The 16,832-nt window shown below is 38.0% G+C and overlaps 2 protein-coding genes across 4 annotated transcripts in view; one reads left to right on the top strand and one right to left on the bottom strand.

Annotated features, from left to right (window-relative positions):
- The window catches only part of LOC149068447 (poly(A) RNA polymerase, mitochondrial-like), a 40,203-nt gene extending 38,936 nt beyond the window's left edge, over positions 1-1,267 (bottom strand). Inside the window, exon 1 of the mRNA XM_089251494.1 lies at positions 995-1,267. Coding sequence (XP_089107620.1) covers positions 995-1,001 — 7 coding nt within the window. The 5' untranslated portion in view covers positions 1,002-1,267. The remainder of the gene's footprint in view (positions 1-994) is intronic.
- Positions 1,268-1,548: 281 nt separating this feature from the next.
- Positions 1,549-16,321, top strand: LOC149068446 (speckle targeted PIP5K1A-regulated poly(A) polymerase-like). 3 transcript variants are annotated; one of them, XM_089251628.1, is made up of 10 exons: positions 1,549-1,604; positions 4,933-4,984; positions 5,125-5,303; positions 5,428-5,610; positions 9,833-10,042; positions 10,273-10,517; positions 12,161-12,378; positions 14,580-14,666; positions 14,778-14,911; positions 15,229-16,319. In XM_089251628.1, the coding sequence occupies exons 1-10, from the start codon at positions 1,593-1,595 to the stop codon at positions 16,150-16,152; spliced, it is 2,244 nt and encodes a 747-aa protein (XP_089107754.1). In that variant the 5' UTR covers positions 1,549-1,592; the 3' UTR covers positions 16,153-16,319. The 3 variants fall into 3 exon arrangements, with proteins under 3 accessions (XP_089107754.1, XP_089107755.1, XP_089107753.1); XM_089251627.1 differs by having other exon boundaries at positions 1,593-1,744; positions 15,229-16,321; XM_089251629.1 differs by lacking the exon at positions 4,933-4,984 and having other exon boundaries at positions 1,551-1,604.
- The last annotated feature ends 511 nt before the right edge of the window (positions 16,322-16,832 follow it).

Here is a 16,832-nt window from a genome sequence, read left to right as displayed (position 1 = left end):
TATTTAAACAACGGTCTGGGCTTCATTTTAAACAATGCCCGGGTTTTATTTAAACCCTGATCGATTTATTATTTAAACAATGCCCGGGTTTTATTTAAACCCTGATCGATTTTTTAAACAACGGTCCGGGCTTTATTTTAAACAATGCCCGGGTTTTATTTAAACCCTGATTGATTTATTTTTATCCAGTTTTATTTTTTAAACAATCCAGAGCTTATTTTTGTTCATTGTTTTTTGCTGTTTTCTACGCTGGCGATTTTTTTTTGTGGTGCACGTAGTGTCTGGCTGCTTTTTCTCGGACCGTTGGACATATTCGGCGTCGGAAAAAAAAGTCCCCAGAAATCGCCAACTTGTCCCTTATACCAAAGCTGTTCCCACAAAAACAAGGAAAAGTTTTACAACAGGAGCCTATGAAAAAAAGGTTGGAACAGACCCCTGACTCCAGGCCATGGGCCCCACATACTGAAGCAGGCTCCCTAATCACAGAATTTCCATAGACCCTCCCCCTAAAGTGAATTACATTTTTGTGTGGATAAGAATAGTCTTGGGCTGGAGCCCTGTCAGCGTCGTCCTAATGAGGCCCCCCCCCCTGCTCTTGTTATAAATGCAGTCATGCAACAATCAAACTGGGCAACCATTTTTTTCCCACCGAAACCGTTAGACACTAGCAAGGCCGCCGAAGGGGAATGAGCAATGAGCGGATCTGGCACCCCAGGAGCTCGACCAGGGTGCAGGCGCCGAATTCACTCTTCAATATCACAACGGGGGGGGGGGGAAGGGGCGCCGAAAAGCGTGCATGACCCGGATGACCAAGGGTCTGTGGTGGTTGCGGCTCTGTGTTACCATCAACGTGACACAGTGTGAATTAAGTCTTAAAATAACATTTACGCTTTATTGGAATCGAAAGACCCTTGTGTCAATCACGGCGTTGGTGAACCTGAATTGAAAATTTATTCGCCATGACGCGCCACGAAAAGCAAAGAAAATCCATTACCTTCCATCACTGAACTCCAAACAAGATCAATCAAACTAACAAACAAAAAAAAGAGTGAAAATGTAACAACAAAAATGGCAACAGTGGCTAGATTTTATAAAGACGAAACCGGGATATCAAGTCAATTCTGAAACAAATACTGCTCATTCACGTAAAATATAATTCACTATCACCAAATTTAGATAAATATTAAGAATTTTCAATAAATATCACGGTAAAAATTACATTGTCTAACGTTATCCCCCTCCCCAGGTATAAATTCCCGGGACGTATGGTCATGAAGGTATTAATTGATAACATTGAAATGCAATGTAGGCTCTAAGTTTGTGATGTGAAAGAAGCCATTTTCTCTCAAATCTGGACTTGTTGTGATTAAGAAATCTTGGTCATCTTTTGTTAATAGGGCTAATTACATTAAAGTTTATGATTTTAAATGATAAAACGTAAAAAAAAATTCCAAAATAGGTTCTTTTTCTTCATATTTGATGATTTATTGATTGTTGGAATTTCTCAGATTCATTCGAATCTGATTGAATTCGGTCAAAGCCGACTTGATCTGAAATGTCAACAAGAAAATGAAGATCTAAAAGAAACAATCATGTCAGAACCGGTGAGTGAAAAGTGCACGAGTTTGCGATGATTTCTTTCATTTTCTTTTTCGCTCTGGTCATTTCAGTTGTTATCTTTTACAAAATGAAGTATTTTAAGCTCTTTCTTCGAATATTCCGTGCTATTAAATATGTTTTAGTGGTGGGTTCTTTTATGTATAATAGCCTATATAATTCTCCATAATAAGGCAGGATTACTGTCTAACGAGTGTACAAAAACTTTGTAGGCCGTGTTCATGTTGTAGGCTTTGCAGGTCATTCTGAATGGTGTTTGCTTGTTGCGAAATGTGACACGTGCTACTGTGCACAACATACGGTGGAAATCAAAAGCACTTTGTGAACAGCTTTAGTATAATGTATAGATTGACGATTAGAACAGCTGTAGTATAATCCAGACATTCCCTTGGCGACATTATCTCGGCACCAAACACGCCCGACCAGGGCCACAACTAGATACTTTGTCACCAGGGGCAAACCGGCATAGTGGCGCCCCTTGCCATATAGAAGAATTAGTCGAAGAGTGAATTCGGTGACCCCTTCTGGTCCAGCGCCCGGGGCACCATGTCCACTTGCCCCCCCCCCTTAGTTGCGGCCCTGTGCCCGACAGCCCGATGAAAAGCAGCCAATGCTTAACTGACGCTACAGACATTGTTAAGAAACACAACATTAACGGAAAGCCCATCAACAATAGAAAATACAACAACGATAATTGAAATTAACAAAAATAAACAATTCCTGGAGGGGGAAAAATAAATAATTTCTGGCGATTTCTGGGTTGAAAATGAATATTTACAATAAAGAAACCAAACAACGATAGCCGGAAATTGTGAGGCTGGTTCACACAAACATATTAAAATAAGACATTGCTCGGTAAAATACCTCAAGATTTTGTGCCGTCATTATTCTTTAATTGTTTTATTGTTCCGTTTATAATTAATCAATCATAGCTAATTATACCTTAAACAGTCATGATGAAATTCCTTTTTTTTATAGTATGTGTCAACATCGTTTGGCACTCGCCCCATGTGTAAAAATTATAACAATGAAAAAAAAAACCAGTTGCACCACCATCATGGTCTCCTTTAATCCAGATTCACTTCATTTTCTTTTTTTTTCGCCCTTAAAAGCGAAGCGCCTTTAGAGCTTTTTAAATTCTAGGAAAAGTCATAACGTACCTTAGCATTCTGAACTACAATGACAAGTGAGTTCTATCGTCAAGGCAATTGAGATCAGTAGCTTTTGGTTCAGATTCCTTTTTGCTCCACCGAATAACTGATCCGATTCATTGGATGAAGTGCTTCTAGGCCTATCACAAGTAAAAGAAAAACAAAAAAGTGTTTTGAATTCAAATCAGAAATATTTGGATTTGGGTGAAGTGATTTATAAAGTTTAAATGCTTTCTGATGCCAGAGATGTTAACAATGCGTGTTATGCTGTGATGACCTTATGTCATGAGAATTTTATACGCTTTCATATATTAAGGGTCATTCAAGTATTACGTCAGAATCTATGGGGGAGAGTTTTATGGTTTGCTGACTTTTGATGATAGTAGGGAGGGGGGGGGGGTGTTTGGATGATGCTTATATGTCATCAACCACTCTTTATGAAGATATCAAATATTTTCTTAATGGCATCTTATTCCGTGCTCCAAAAACGGGGAAAAAATCTTTCAACAGTTATTGGGCACCTGAACTAACATTCTCCCTATTGATAAGTCCCTTACAGAGCCACTTTAGTGATCTCTAAATGTTTCACGGATCCTTTAAGTGCTCTGGAACTGTGCCACGAATCACTTAAGTAATCCGGGAATGTTTCGCGGGTAACTTCAGTGATGTAGAGCCGTACTGGGGGTTGCTTAAGTGCCCTAAAACTGTGCCATATGTCACTCAAGGGATCTCTAAATGTTCCACAGATTGTTTAATTGGTCTGTAACTATGTTGCGGGTTATTTAAGTGATCTTTGAATGTGAAAGTAATCTTTGAGGCCTATTTTAGTGACCTGAAAATGTGCCACTGGCCACTCAAATGCTCTGAAATTGTTGCCACGGGTCATTGAAGCGATTTGTAAATGTGCCGCTTAGTTCAGTTCATTTTTACAAAATTAGGTGTGAGAGAGAGGGGGCAAGCCACATCAGATTATCTTCAGGGCCACATTTGGTCCACGGGTCAAGGGTTTACCATATATGGCTTAAAGGGTGGGTCGCAATGAATTTCTAAAAGAGAAATTTTGAGTTCATAGCTTTCAAATAGCATTAAAATTAACAGAAATCGATTATAATAACATGTATTTTCTTTAGAAATTTAAAAAAAAATTCGTTTGAAAAGGGGGAAGTGCACGAGCCCCCTATTCCCCCTCCCGCGTACATTTCTGATCCCACCAATATGCGTTAGGAGGTAGGGAACAGTGCTGACAAAATTTCACTGATGGGAGTGGAGGAGGGGTCAAAAATGGCTAAAACTTTGCAGACGTAGCCTAATACTTGAAAGGCCCCTTAGTGTCAATGTTGTTGATGGACCCCGGCAAGTTATTGCTGATATAAGTAAAATGAATGCCTTGCGACACTTCCCAGCATGGGAAAGAATGCAGGAATGTGTTAACTTCGAATTGAATGCTTGAAGGGGGAATTGTGATCATGACCAGCTTTTGTCTAGACCAGCGGTTCTCACAACGTTTTTTGACCACAGAGCCCTTGGTGCGCTGTAGGCCTATTTTTTATTTATTCATCAAAGTTACTGACTTATTTTTTTTACTCAAATATTACATTTTTCAAATTTACTGGTTTTTTGTTTTAAATTTTCCTCAAGCGGCCACTGGTTGATAACCGCTGCAGTAGACGGGTACTTGGAAATCTTCAAATTTGACATCCCTACTATCTCAAAAAGAGCATTAAATTTGTCAATTCTTTTTTTGTTCACAAGTCTTATGTAGCAAAAACAAAGTCAAATAAAATTTTAAATTTGCCTGGCAGTTAGCTCTTTGCGGGTCGTCAAGTGCTCTCAATGGTGTTGGCATGTTTTGGAGTCGACAAAATCAACACTGTGATTAACTTTGAAATGGTTGTAGCCCCTCTACCCTAATAATTATGGGCAATTATAAGCCTTCCAGCAATCAGCAATGAATCATTGTCCCCTTCTTTATTGATGTATAGTGGATTACACTATAAAAGTTTTGTAAAAGTGCTTGTATAAAACTTAATAAGCTGATACAGACGATTACATTCGAGCAAATGCAACATCAATTTATTAGCGATTCAATTAAGAAACTGCTTTAAATTTCAATCTATTTTTTTTTTTAAATATTTCACGATTATTTTTTATCTCATCTTTTCAGAAGGGTGACATAAATACTTTCTGTAAGATCTGCGATCTGAAATGCTTCACAAGTAAGCATTGCTTTGCATTTTAGAATCTCTGCATGAGAATGATACAAACTCCAAATATTTTCAGATTACTTTGTCATTTCACTGTCATGGGATGGATAAATGTATAACATAATCCTGCATTTTTTTAATATCCATTTCAGAAAAGCAACACAATGAGCACATAAATAGTAAAAGCCATTTGCAAAAGCTGAAGAAAAGTCTCAATGATGAGTGCACCTTATTCGTGGCAGGATTCGCTCGTGGTACCAAGCAAGAATATCTCTTGGACTACTTCTCACATTATGGTACTGTGCAACGGTGCATCATCGACAAGAGAAAGGTGGATGCAAATATTTACATTTCCCTCCCTAATTTTTGAATCTGTATTGTGTGAAGAATTATACTGGTTGAATTCTTGTTCCCCCCCGAATCACATGTGAATTGAGTTTCTCATTTATTTGCAGGGTACTTTTGGTTTTGTTGAGTTCGAGACTACGGAGGAACGAAACAATTCGATGCAAACTGCGCATTACATCGGTGGACGAAAGGTGTATGTTGAAGCAAATGAGCAGCGCTCGAATCGTGTCAACGAGCAATTTCTTCTTGATCATGAGAGTATTGTGGCAAAGCTCAAAAATTGTAAAGAGGTACTTTTTGCTGTTTTAATTGTCATTTCACAATCATTTCTCACAGTTGAAATTCAAACTCTAAATATTTTCTGATTACTACGTTCTTTTACTGTCATGGGATGGATAAATATTTAACATATTCCTATATATTTTTGTATCCATTTCAGAAAAGCAATACAATGTATCATCAATACATTAATAGTAAAAGCCATTTGCAAAAAGCAATACAATGAAATAAAGATACAATACATAATACAATGAAAAGCAATGCAATAAAATTAAAAGAAAACATTGCAGTCAAAATTCAGAGGCAATTGATATTATTAAATTTTCAATCTTTAAGATTATTGATATCGTGAGCTATGATATCTCTCTTCAGTTCGATTTGAAAATAGATATTCATGTTTTTTTTAAGAGTTGGAAATTTTTGAAGAAAGCCTTTAAATATACACTGAGTGGCCGCTTTACTACACTGCTGGCCACCGTAAATGCAACACCCTGAAGGAAGCACGCAAATAATATGAAATTTACAACATGCATTAGCGGAGGTGAGATATGCAAATGATTAGAATTTCGAAAACATTGCAGTCAAAATTCAGAGGCAATTGATATTATTAAATTTTCAATCTTGAAGATTATTAATATCGTGAGCTATGATATCTCTCTTCAGTTCGATTTGAAAATAGATATTCATGTTTTTTTTAAGAGTTGGAAATTTTTGAAGAAAGCCTTTAAATATACACTGAGTGGCCGCTTTACTACACTGCTGGCCACCGTAAATGCAACACCCTGAAGGAAGCACGCAAATAATATGAAATTTACAACATGCATTAGCGGAGGTGAGATATGCAAATGATTAGAATTTCAGCGCAGACGCACATCACGCGCGCCTGTGGCGCCACTTCAAAGCGCTATTTAAGGCTTGGAGATTTCGACGATTTGAAGTACGGCAATTGTGTTTTTCTTGTGGTTTTTTCAAAACAACGATCAATTATGCCTCGTAGAAAACAGCGATCATTTTTTGATCAAGTGTCCGAGTTCGACAGAGGAAGGACAGTGGCCTACCGAGATTGTGGATTATCTTTCAGGGAAATCGGTAGTCGTGTTGGACGAAACCAAACAACTGTAATGCGGATATGTGATCGTTGGATGCAGGAGGGTACGACGGACCGACGTGTTCGATCGCATCCACCTCAGTGCACCACTTCACGTGATGACAGGCGTATTGTGCGTATGGCAGTGACGGATCGCTCAGCCACATCACGAACCATAGCACAGCACATTCAGTCTGTACCGCATCATCCAGTGTCTGCGCGTACCATTCGACGCCGTTTACAGCAGAGTGGTCTGTCCGCAAGAGGTCCATTGCTTCGTCTACCCTTGACGCAGAACCACAGACGTCTCCGCCGCCAATGGTGCGATGAAAGAAAAATGTGGACTGCACAATGGAATGAAATTGTCTTTACTGACGAGTCACGCTTCTGTCTACAACACCACGATGGTCGGATTCGAGTCTGGAGACACCGTGGAGAGAGGATGCTGAACAGCTGCGTTATGCACCGCCACACTGGTCCTGCACCGGGTATTATGGTATGGGGCGGTATTGGATATCACTCTCGCACTCCTCTAGTACGCATTGCCGGTACTTTAAAAAGCCAGCGCTACATCTCCGAGGTGTTGGAGCCAGTTGTCCTTCCTTACCTTCAGGGCTTGCCCACAGCCATATTTCAACAGGATAATGCGCGACCACACGTGGCACGCATTGTCCAAAGGTTCTTCGTCAATCGCCAGATTGAATTGCTTCCCTGGCCAGCTCGCTCTCCGGATCTTTCGCCGATAGAAAACATGTGGTCCATGGTTGCTCAACGATTGACCCAGATTACATCCCCAGCTGCCACACCAGATCAACTTTGGCAACGGAAGCTGCTTGGTCTGCTGTACCCCAAGAACACATCCAAAGTCTCTTTGAATCAATGCTGAGGCGTGTGGCAGCGGTGATCTCCAACAATGGCGGCTACTCTGGCTACTGATTTTGGCAGGAACCACACTTCACAGAAGTCTATAAATTTAATCATTTGATGCTTGGTCAACATGTTATCTACAAAATAAATATTGTTGCGATATCTCTTGTCTTTCTTGGTGTTGCAATTTGGGTGGCCAGCAGTGTAATTTCACCTAATAGTTTCAAGTAAATGAACTGTGTCATACTGTTTCGCAATTTCGGCTTATAAACATAATACTTGAACTCACACTTTCCAATACAGATTATGAATATTTAGGGGATTGACGAAAATTTTTTTTTTTGTCAAATCTTTTTGTATCATAAAAAGCTACAAATGATTTGTAACTTTCGCAGAATATCTTACTTTGTGCAATACATGCATGAATTTTCCATGGAAATAGCATGTAAATTCAAGGAGATATATTTATTGTAAAAATTCCAATTTTCATCACATTTTTTTACTTATAATACGTAGAGTTTTCAACCAGTTTTGATGAAACTTGCAGAAAGAAAGTTATACTGTGAAAAATTTTTAAATGTAACAATCAAGTGTTCGATGAGATATAAGTTTTCTTAAGTGACTGACGTTTAATTATGCATCTGCAGGAAATATCAAATTCCTTTTTTCACTGTTTGGTTTTGACAAGAACAAGAGTGATTCAGAAAAAATGGGAAAAAGTTTAAGAGGTGATAGTGCACACCAGTACAAACAATTTTCATCAAAGAATGCATGTTTTAACATGAAATGCAAACGCGCAATAGCATGTTTCAAAATGCCTGCTTAGCAAATATTAAAACAGCGTTCCTGTTGGGAGAAAAGAAGAAACTGTATGCAGGTATACTACCAGCTTTTTCAGTATTATTAAAGTGCACCTTCATCTCCGTACGTTACAACTAGAAGGGTTGTATGCTCTAGAATAATTTCACAGGACTGGCATCCATGCCTTTTATTCACTATAATGCAGATTTGTATATGGTTTTTTCTTTTCCAAGTTACATTTGCATGCATGGTGTTCTTTTTCTCCCGATAAATTTCAACAGGAATGCCATTTTAATGTTTGTGGAGTGGTCGTTTTGAAACGTGCTACCGCATTTGCATTTCATAATAGACCATGTATTCTTCAATGACAATTGTTTGTATTGGTGTGCACGATTACTTCTTAAAGTTTTTCCCGTCTTTTCTGAATTACCCTGTATAGTGCAACTTATGAAAATTCCAGTCAGATGTCCTGAGCATTTAGAAAGATGCTGGCAATACAGTTAGCTGTTATTCCAGTTACTGGCTAAAAAAAAGTTAGGTGATGAAGGATTTTCCACAAATTCTATTGATTATTTTTGGTCGTTTGATCAGTTTTTTTTTTTTTTTTTTTCATTTTGACATTATACAAGTGTTATGCTCAGTCATTTCTCTTATATAGCATCAGGCACATATTTTCGGACAATCAAAGAAAATTCAAATGCAGGAAACATCTTGAAGTCATGGCTGAATGTCAACGATTCCATCAGTGTCATTGCTAGAGCTGTGGAAGCCATAAAGATGAAAACAGTCATCTGGCGTTGGAAGAATCTTTACCAGAAAGTGTGCCTGATGATACATTCATTTCTATGAAGGCAGAGGAGGGAATTAATCGAGCAGACTGCTCCTGAAACCAAAGCAATATTCCATGAAGATCGAGATTAAGAAATTGAAGACAAGTTCATTATAAGCAACATAGCGCAAGGGCTTCATAAGTATAATTCGGCAATGGTTTTTCATATGGCACGTTCTTCATGTACAGAAAAATTGGTAGAGGAAGCCTTGTTTACCATACTCTAACAAATTAACTAGAATGAACAAGAAACGGCTTACAGATCTTATAATAGTCTTACAGAAAACATTGCTGAGAATCACTGGTTTCCCCCTTACTTCTGCTGCACAAAGCAGATGTGAATGAGATGTCTAGAAAAAGCAAAAGTTTTTGGTTTGTGCTATTCATGGATTTTGTGTATTTGTGGTCATCTACGGAACATAACTGCTGTGAATACCAAGGGATGTCTGTATTTATATTGTCAGAATTTGTGTTAGAAAACAAGAAGAAATTTTGCATAAAGTTAGAAATTCGCTTCAGTGTAATTTGATGTTTAAAAACATTCCAATAATCATTTTTCTGATAAAATTTCCATTTGAATAATTTTATTTCAAGCCTCTTTATGACGATTGTTGGTTTCTCTTTGTAACCATTTCGATCTTTCTCTTAGGTTGATCAGGTGATGGAAATGTTATGCAGGGAATTCTCCTTACAAGAAAAGGATTTTGCCGACCGGAATTCTATCTGTGATGACATCTTGAACACAGTTAGAAAGTATTATCCACTAAGCGAAGCCATCATTTTTGGCTCTACATATAACGGGCTTGGGTTTAAAGGCTGTGATGTTGACATTCTTTTCCAGCCAACTCCCAGTTTTTTTGTGAGTCCAGTTTCTCTTTCATCCTTATAGAAATTATAGTTCTGTATGATAGCATTCGTTTGATGTATAAATATCATGATTTGCATATGAAGGAGATAACGAAAACATTTATCCTTAAAAGGCAATATTTTTCATGGTCGTGCTTGTTTTTTCTTTATTTTTTCATTGTAGGAAATGAATATCTATGTTATGTTGATCCATTTATATTTTGCCTTACTTGGTTTTTGCAGCAAAGAATTTGGAGCCCGCTGCAGAACAAGGCTGAAGAGAGAGTGCCTTCCCTCAGGAGCTTAGAGGGGAGAAGCATTTATCTCGATGATATCCATCCTGAAACACACGTGCAGCTCCTGCAGAGAATTTTGCGAACGAGACAGCAAATCTTCAGTAAAGTGCTGTACATACCAGCTCGGTGTCCTATCGTCAAGTTCGTTCATGCGCGAACTGGATTGCAGTGTGATGTTTCGTGCAGCAACACGTGAGTTTTCTTTCGAAAGTTTGTTGGGTACACGTTTTTTGGCAATGAATTCCTCTATATCAGCATTTCTCAATCTTTCTGAACCCAAGGTCCAGTAAAATGTCTGACACAATTTTATAGATCACTTGTGCCTCATATTACAGGAAATTCCTGTAATTTTGGTTGCAGGGGTGGGAATTTTGAGCCAATTGCGCTGCACTGCGCCATCCTGCTCCAATAGGGTATTTTCGTATTTTTCTGCACCAAATAGCGAAATTTGCTTCAGTATGCCCGAAATTTCGGAAAGGACGTCAGAAATTTTTTGTTCCTGCTTGCCGCGAAACGATTCTTTCCGAAAAGAGATTGTTTTATGCCACTGTACTTCAACTATAGCCCCATCATCGGGCTTTCCATCACGAAACCCCAATAATATCTGTGATCGTGCAACTGAGGATGGTTTATAATGGTGTTTCAGCTTTAAAGCGCAAATGCGAGTCAGTTTCCATTTAAAAAAAAAAGTCGCCACTGGAAGCAGCAGAAATTACTGTAGTCGATCGTCATTTCGTCAAATCCTGATGTTTCGTGAAAAAAAATATTCCGGGAGTGAAAAGAGCATGTCCGCTGAATTATGATTGCTAATTTAGAAACTTTGCCGAATAACGAGCATTAAATCACCGATGTTGCCTAATAATGAGTGTTAAATCACCAAATAACGAGTGTCAGATCGCCAATCTCGCCAAATAATGAGTGCTGAATCGCCAACCATCGTGTTGGTTCTTCCAAAATTCTCTCCCATTTTGCAACAATTTCTTTCTGAGTATAAACAAATTGAAAACTTGATATAGAAAATTTATAATATCTATAAAGACTAGAAAATGTTTAGCCCATTTGAAGTGCTGCTGTTCAAGACAGCAAATAGTGCCCTCAGTAAGCAAAAATCATCTTAAATAGACTGGTGCGAAAAATTTTATGACAGCCGCTCTTTCAAACAAGGTGTCAAAAGCCTGAAACACCAAAAACAAAAAACAAGCTGATGAAAAGATATTTGATAACAAAAGACAGTGCAGTTTTATTTTGAAAAGGGCTGAGGGTTAACGAAAATATTGTTTATTTCGCTGCTCCAATTTATAAATATCTGCTCCGAATCTTATATTTTGCTGCTCGAAATCCTCAATTTGCTGCTCCAAAACTGCTCTGAAATAGACTTTGTCACTTCTCACCCCTGTGGTAGTTTTAATTTCTTTTTTGTACATTTGTACCATTTTTTTCAGCGATGTTTTTATTCGAATTTGCAACATTTACTGAAGTTGTGGATACACAGCGTTTTCACAATACATTACAGACAACACCATCTATAGCAGAAGGCCTCTGCATGATTCTCATGATGTTACTGAAGAAGGCCATCTTACATGTAGCCAATTTATAGAGCAGGCTGACTCATGTGTCATCTTTACCCTTTTTATAGTACAGTTGAAGTCGAGTGTCGCTAGGAGGCGTTCTGCTACAGATGGTCTTCTGACAGTACAAATACAAATACAACGCCACAACAGGCAAATTGCCCAACGAGATAAAATGTCAAAGTACAACCTTGTTAAGTCGGACGAACAGATAAATAATCAGTATATTAACAGCAATTCCCTGAATGTTCTGATTTCCTTCCATAGGCTCGTGGTGCATAACACGAAACTGCTGAGGACTTATGGATTCCTGGAACCTCGATTCTTGAAGTTGACTATGACGCTGCGTTATTTAGCCAAATACCATCGTCTTATCTCAGTTGGGAACATGTCCAGTTATACTTTCACCATGCTGGTTGTGTTCTTCCTGCAGAATACCGTGCCTCCGGTACTGCCATGCGTGCAATATCTCCAACATCTGGCAGGTAGGTATTTGTCTGCATCCATCTTTTATTCATCGTGTGCATGAAACCGTCGCTTTAAAATAATTGATATTATTGACAATCAATTTTGGCATACCGCTGTCATTTTAAGACTATAATATTCAGACTTCGGCCATCTCAGAGAGGCATTGTAGTTCAGCCCCATTGGATTTTTAGGAGCTCCTTTGATCTAGAAATGTCCTCTTGATGGTAAGTTCTCCTTATTAAGGGACTGTAAATGTGTAAGTATTTCATCATCATTGGGTGAATGCATGTCATTTAATTTCATACTTATTCATTTACACTGCTGCTCAAAAGTTGAGCAACAAACCAAAAATTTGTCACTGCGGCAAACAGTAAAAACTAAAAGCTACTATATTTTACATACTTTGGAGGCAAACACTAGTGGAAACTATTAGACATCAAAAATTTTGAGGAGAAGGATTTTATGGGTGATAATAAATTTGATGCATAAATGACATCATTTGAACAGGTTCTGTATTTTCACATTGCTTCCTTATACCATAGGGCAAGGTTGAACTGATCTTGAAATCTCCTGTGGACCCCACAACAATGGGGAATATGTTTACACAGATAATTCTTGGTTTGCTCTACACCAGTGATTCCCAACGTGTTCGTTAACACCCCCTGGGGGGCAATGGAATGTTCCAGGGGTGCGGTAGAAAATACGGGTATAACATAGAATCCTATGGGTTAGATTGCATTGGGGGTGATGGGAGAAAAAAATTTCTGAAGGGGGCGATGGGACAAAAAAGGTTGGGAAACTATACTTTACACAGTTACTCCCAGCAAATACAAATGTGGAAAACACCATAACATTGATATTAGACTAGTGGCATCCATGAAAGGAATGCCTACAGTGATGGTGGTTTGATGGTCTGGACAGAAATTGCTGTTGGCACCCACACCGAACTTCATCTCTTCACTAGAGGTTGATAGATGGTAGTGCACTATCGAGATGATTTTCTTACACCATACATGCACATAATTTCTTTCTGTCACAAGACTGATGCTATGATTGTCTACGGTAATGCATCAGTTAACACAGTTCGTATTGCCGAGCATTACATTCAGTCTGAAACATTGACTCGTATGGAATGGCCATCCATTTCGTCTGACTTGAACCCAATAGATCATGTAATGGATATTCTTGGAAGACATTTAACTGCTCTTCATTACCCTTGCAGAAGCCTGAGTGAGCCACTAACATGTCTTTTATGTGAATGGACGCTGATACCCCGAAACCGCTATTAATAAATCTTATCACTGGTATGGATCTACATTGTCAAAGATATTAAGGGGGGGGGGGGTCTTCAAGGCATTGTCCGTTGAGCACTTTTCATGGCCCACCAGTCAGGTTGAAAAATGACATTGAAAAGAAATAATTCTATAAAATACGGGTATAACATAGGATCCTATGGGTTAGATTGCGTTGGGGGGGCGATGGGACAAAAAAGGTTGGGAAACTATGCTCTACACAGTTACTCCCCAAACATCTTACAATGTTTAAATTTGAATTCTTAATACCGCTGCATATGATAACAAAGACATACTTGAAGGGGGGGGGGGAAGCAATTGCACTCATAGTTCAAAAAATAAATGTCAACATCATAACACAGAACCAACATTACACAGAATCAGGGTTTAAGATACGGTCGCATTTTTTGCAAAATGCGAAAGAAAATCTTAGAATGCTAAGAAGTAGCCACTTTTGCAAAAATGTGTACAGGAGGTACGAAACGAGAAGACATCTAACCATAAATCATTAGCATTGTTGCATTTTGCTAAACTCTTTTTCCTTGATTTTCTCTTTTTTGCTAAAGGAATTTCTTATCTAGCCTAAACCCTGCACAGAACCAAACTTCACGTTAGGTTCACAACACACACGCGCATGCATGTTAGGAGATCACATCAACTGAACCCTCTCCCTCCGGCCGGTCAGCATACATTGTTACTGACCACTTCCATACAAATGTTGGCAAGTCTGAATAAATTACTCTCAGAACTTTCACTACTACTACTATTTAACTGTACATGCACCTTGTACACATTCCTCTGCAGAATTTAAAGAATTTATATAAGGAATATTTTATTTTAGGAATTTGCAGAACTTTCACTGCCTGTTGTGGTGTTAATGCTTTTCCTTAGTGTTTTATATGAAGTTGTGCAATCAATTTTTGTAGATTTCTATGAAGAAGCAAATGGTTGGAATTGCTCTTTGTGTTACGACGTAGACAGAATTCCTAAGACGAAGAACAAGGAATCTATCGGTATATATATTTATACCATGGCTTCAGATTGATGTCGTGATTAGTTTTAAGGTTTGAAATCCCCTCGAAACTTGCGAAAAGGAATTGACGAGAATATGTTCACTATTTCAGGGCAGCTTTTGATCCAGTTCTTCGAATTTTATGACTCCTATGATTTCTCTCTGGTTATATGCCCATACTCCGGTACACAGATACAGCGGGATCTATTTGAAGATTTCGGAACAGATGATGACAGGAATTTCCAAGTAAATATTTATGATTTTGTTTTTTCCTTAGTTCATTATACTCAAACCTTATTCTTACCCTCTGACACCACTGCGGTTGGAGCATGAATTCTATGACAAAAAATGTTTTTGTGTTGCTCTTAAAATATGCATTACCACCTTGAAAATTTTCATCTGTTTTTGCTCACCCCTAACGGCGATTTTCTGTTGTATACCTCACCAGCAAGTGCATTATTTTTATTGTTGGTAACACAATTTTTATAACCAATTATTTTCTTATCTTGAGTATTGATCGCTGAAATTGAATATCGCGTAACATCATTGTTTTTATTTTGCAGACTAGTCCGTTCTGCATACAGGACCCGTTCCAATTGAATCGGAATCTCACCTCATTCGTGCATGTGAAAACCTTGATTTTGTTCAAAGATTGGGTGGCATCAGCATCAATCACACTTAAAAGCAGTGATGGACCATATGGCGTCACAGAATTTCTCCGTCTTTTCACCAGTAATTCTACAAAGAATGTTTCTGCAGCCTTCTCTGAGTTGCCCAGCAGATGTTTGGTGTTTGTGAATAAGATTTCTTTTTCACTGTCTTTCTCTCCTGTTGTTCAGCGGAAGATTGAGATGACTACAGGGAATGTTTTGGGAAAGATATGTTCCATAGCCACACACTTGTTGGATTATTGCATGCTCCTCGAAACTGAAATTGTCGATCAGATAGAAATAGTAAGAGCACCCGAGAGTCCTCCCGTCATATCGAGCAATGAGATCAAGCCACATGAATCAGAATTGAACTCTGTGGATTGTCGTGTTGTGGGAGATAACTCTGAGGATTCTCCTATGGATTTTATCGGCGAGTGGCAACTCACGAAATTCGGGAAGCAAACTTGGGAATCGTTGAATTTAGAGAAGCCTCAACTCATTTTTTCGGTGCAATGTACAGCTTTCTATGAGACTTGGTTTCCAATGAAGGTTGCGGTTAAAACAAGAAAACCTGGAGCCAACTCTGCTGATTATGTCTTCAAGATGATGGGATATATTCATGAAGTCTCTACGGCAATGGCGAAGAGAAAAGACAGGAAACTCAAAGACCCTTTAAATTTTTGCCTCGACGTTCTCATCCACCGTAAAGTATCGGAAGAGACCATGACTCTGTTTTTTGTTTTCATACCGAAGGACGGGTTTAGCGATGATTCTGTCGAACCCATTGCGACAACTTTCAAGACACATCTTATGAATCTTCTTGGCAAAGTACTTTAGTAATTTGATTCTGTAATGGGATTGTATCTTCAATGTTCGGTTGCCATTGGTATTTGAATCTTTTTTTTGTCAAAAAATCATCACTGTGCATATTCATCATCATTCATGTGAGAGATATGTGATGACTGGAAGCTTTAAATATTTTATTAAAAGCCTATTTTTGTGTTACATACAGTGTTTCGCTTTCCATGCATCAAAGTGTTGAATATTAAATTCCTCGTGTAGCAGGGTTGAGAAAAACCAAAACTGGGTTTTTGGTTTGAACCAGGTTTTTTTGGTTTAGACTGGTTTTTTGATTTTAAATGGCATTAACATTAAAAACAATAAAATTTCTAAAAAATCATTCAAACTTCTAATAATTAATTAAAATAAAAGTTTATTAATGTAATTAACACTATTCCCCTATTAATTAATCTGCAAATATTTCTTATATTTTAACAAAAATCCATTTTTTCAATTTAGTTTTTTTTTTTGCTTAGCTCAGTGAATTACTTTGTGTTTGAAAATTCTTAATACTATTAACCATATAATATATAAAAGTTTTTCTCCAGTTACTTTCATGCTTAATTAGGAAGCTATTTTGTCAAAACTGTGAAGAAAATTAGGTGAATATAATGTGTTTAATGAAGCATAAATAATGCAGATTAATTAGCGATGATTTACGATAGACTGGGTGATTA

The sequence above is a fragment of the Pholcus phalangioides genome, unplaced genomic scaffold, assembly GCF_987345545.1.
Source record: "Pholcus phalangioides strain wild (caught in Gottingen) unplaced genomic scaffold, Ppha-v1.0 ptg000027l_1, whole genome shotgun sequence".
NCBI lineage: Eukaryota > Metazoa > Arthropoda > Arachnida > Araneae > Pholcidae > Pholcus > Pholcus phalangioides.
Note: the sequence above shows the minus strand (reverse complement) of the source record. Positions and strands in the feature narration are given on the sequence as shown.

What these genes read in the sequence shown, in the direction of transcription:
- LOC149068446 (XM_089251627.1), top strand. Translation starts at nt 1,631, where the DNA reads ATGATTTCTTTCATTTTCTTTTTCGCTCTGGTCATTTCAGTTGTTATC. An exon ending in CTATTAAATATGTTTTAGTG is followed by an intron (nt 1,745 to 4,932) that starts GTGGGTTCTTTT and finishes TCATCTTTTCAG; the next exon opens with AAGGGTGACATAAATACTTT. An exon ending in ATGATGACAGGAATTTCCAA is followed by an intron (nt 14,912 to 15,228) that starts GTAAATATTTAT and finishes TTTATTTTGCAG; the next exon opens with ACTAGTCCGTTCTGCATACA.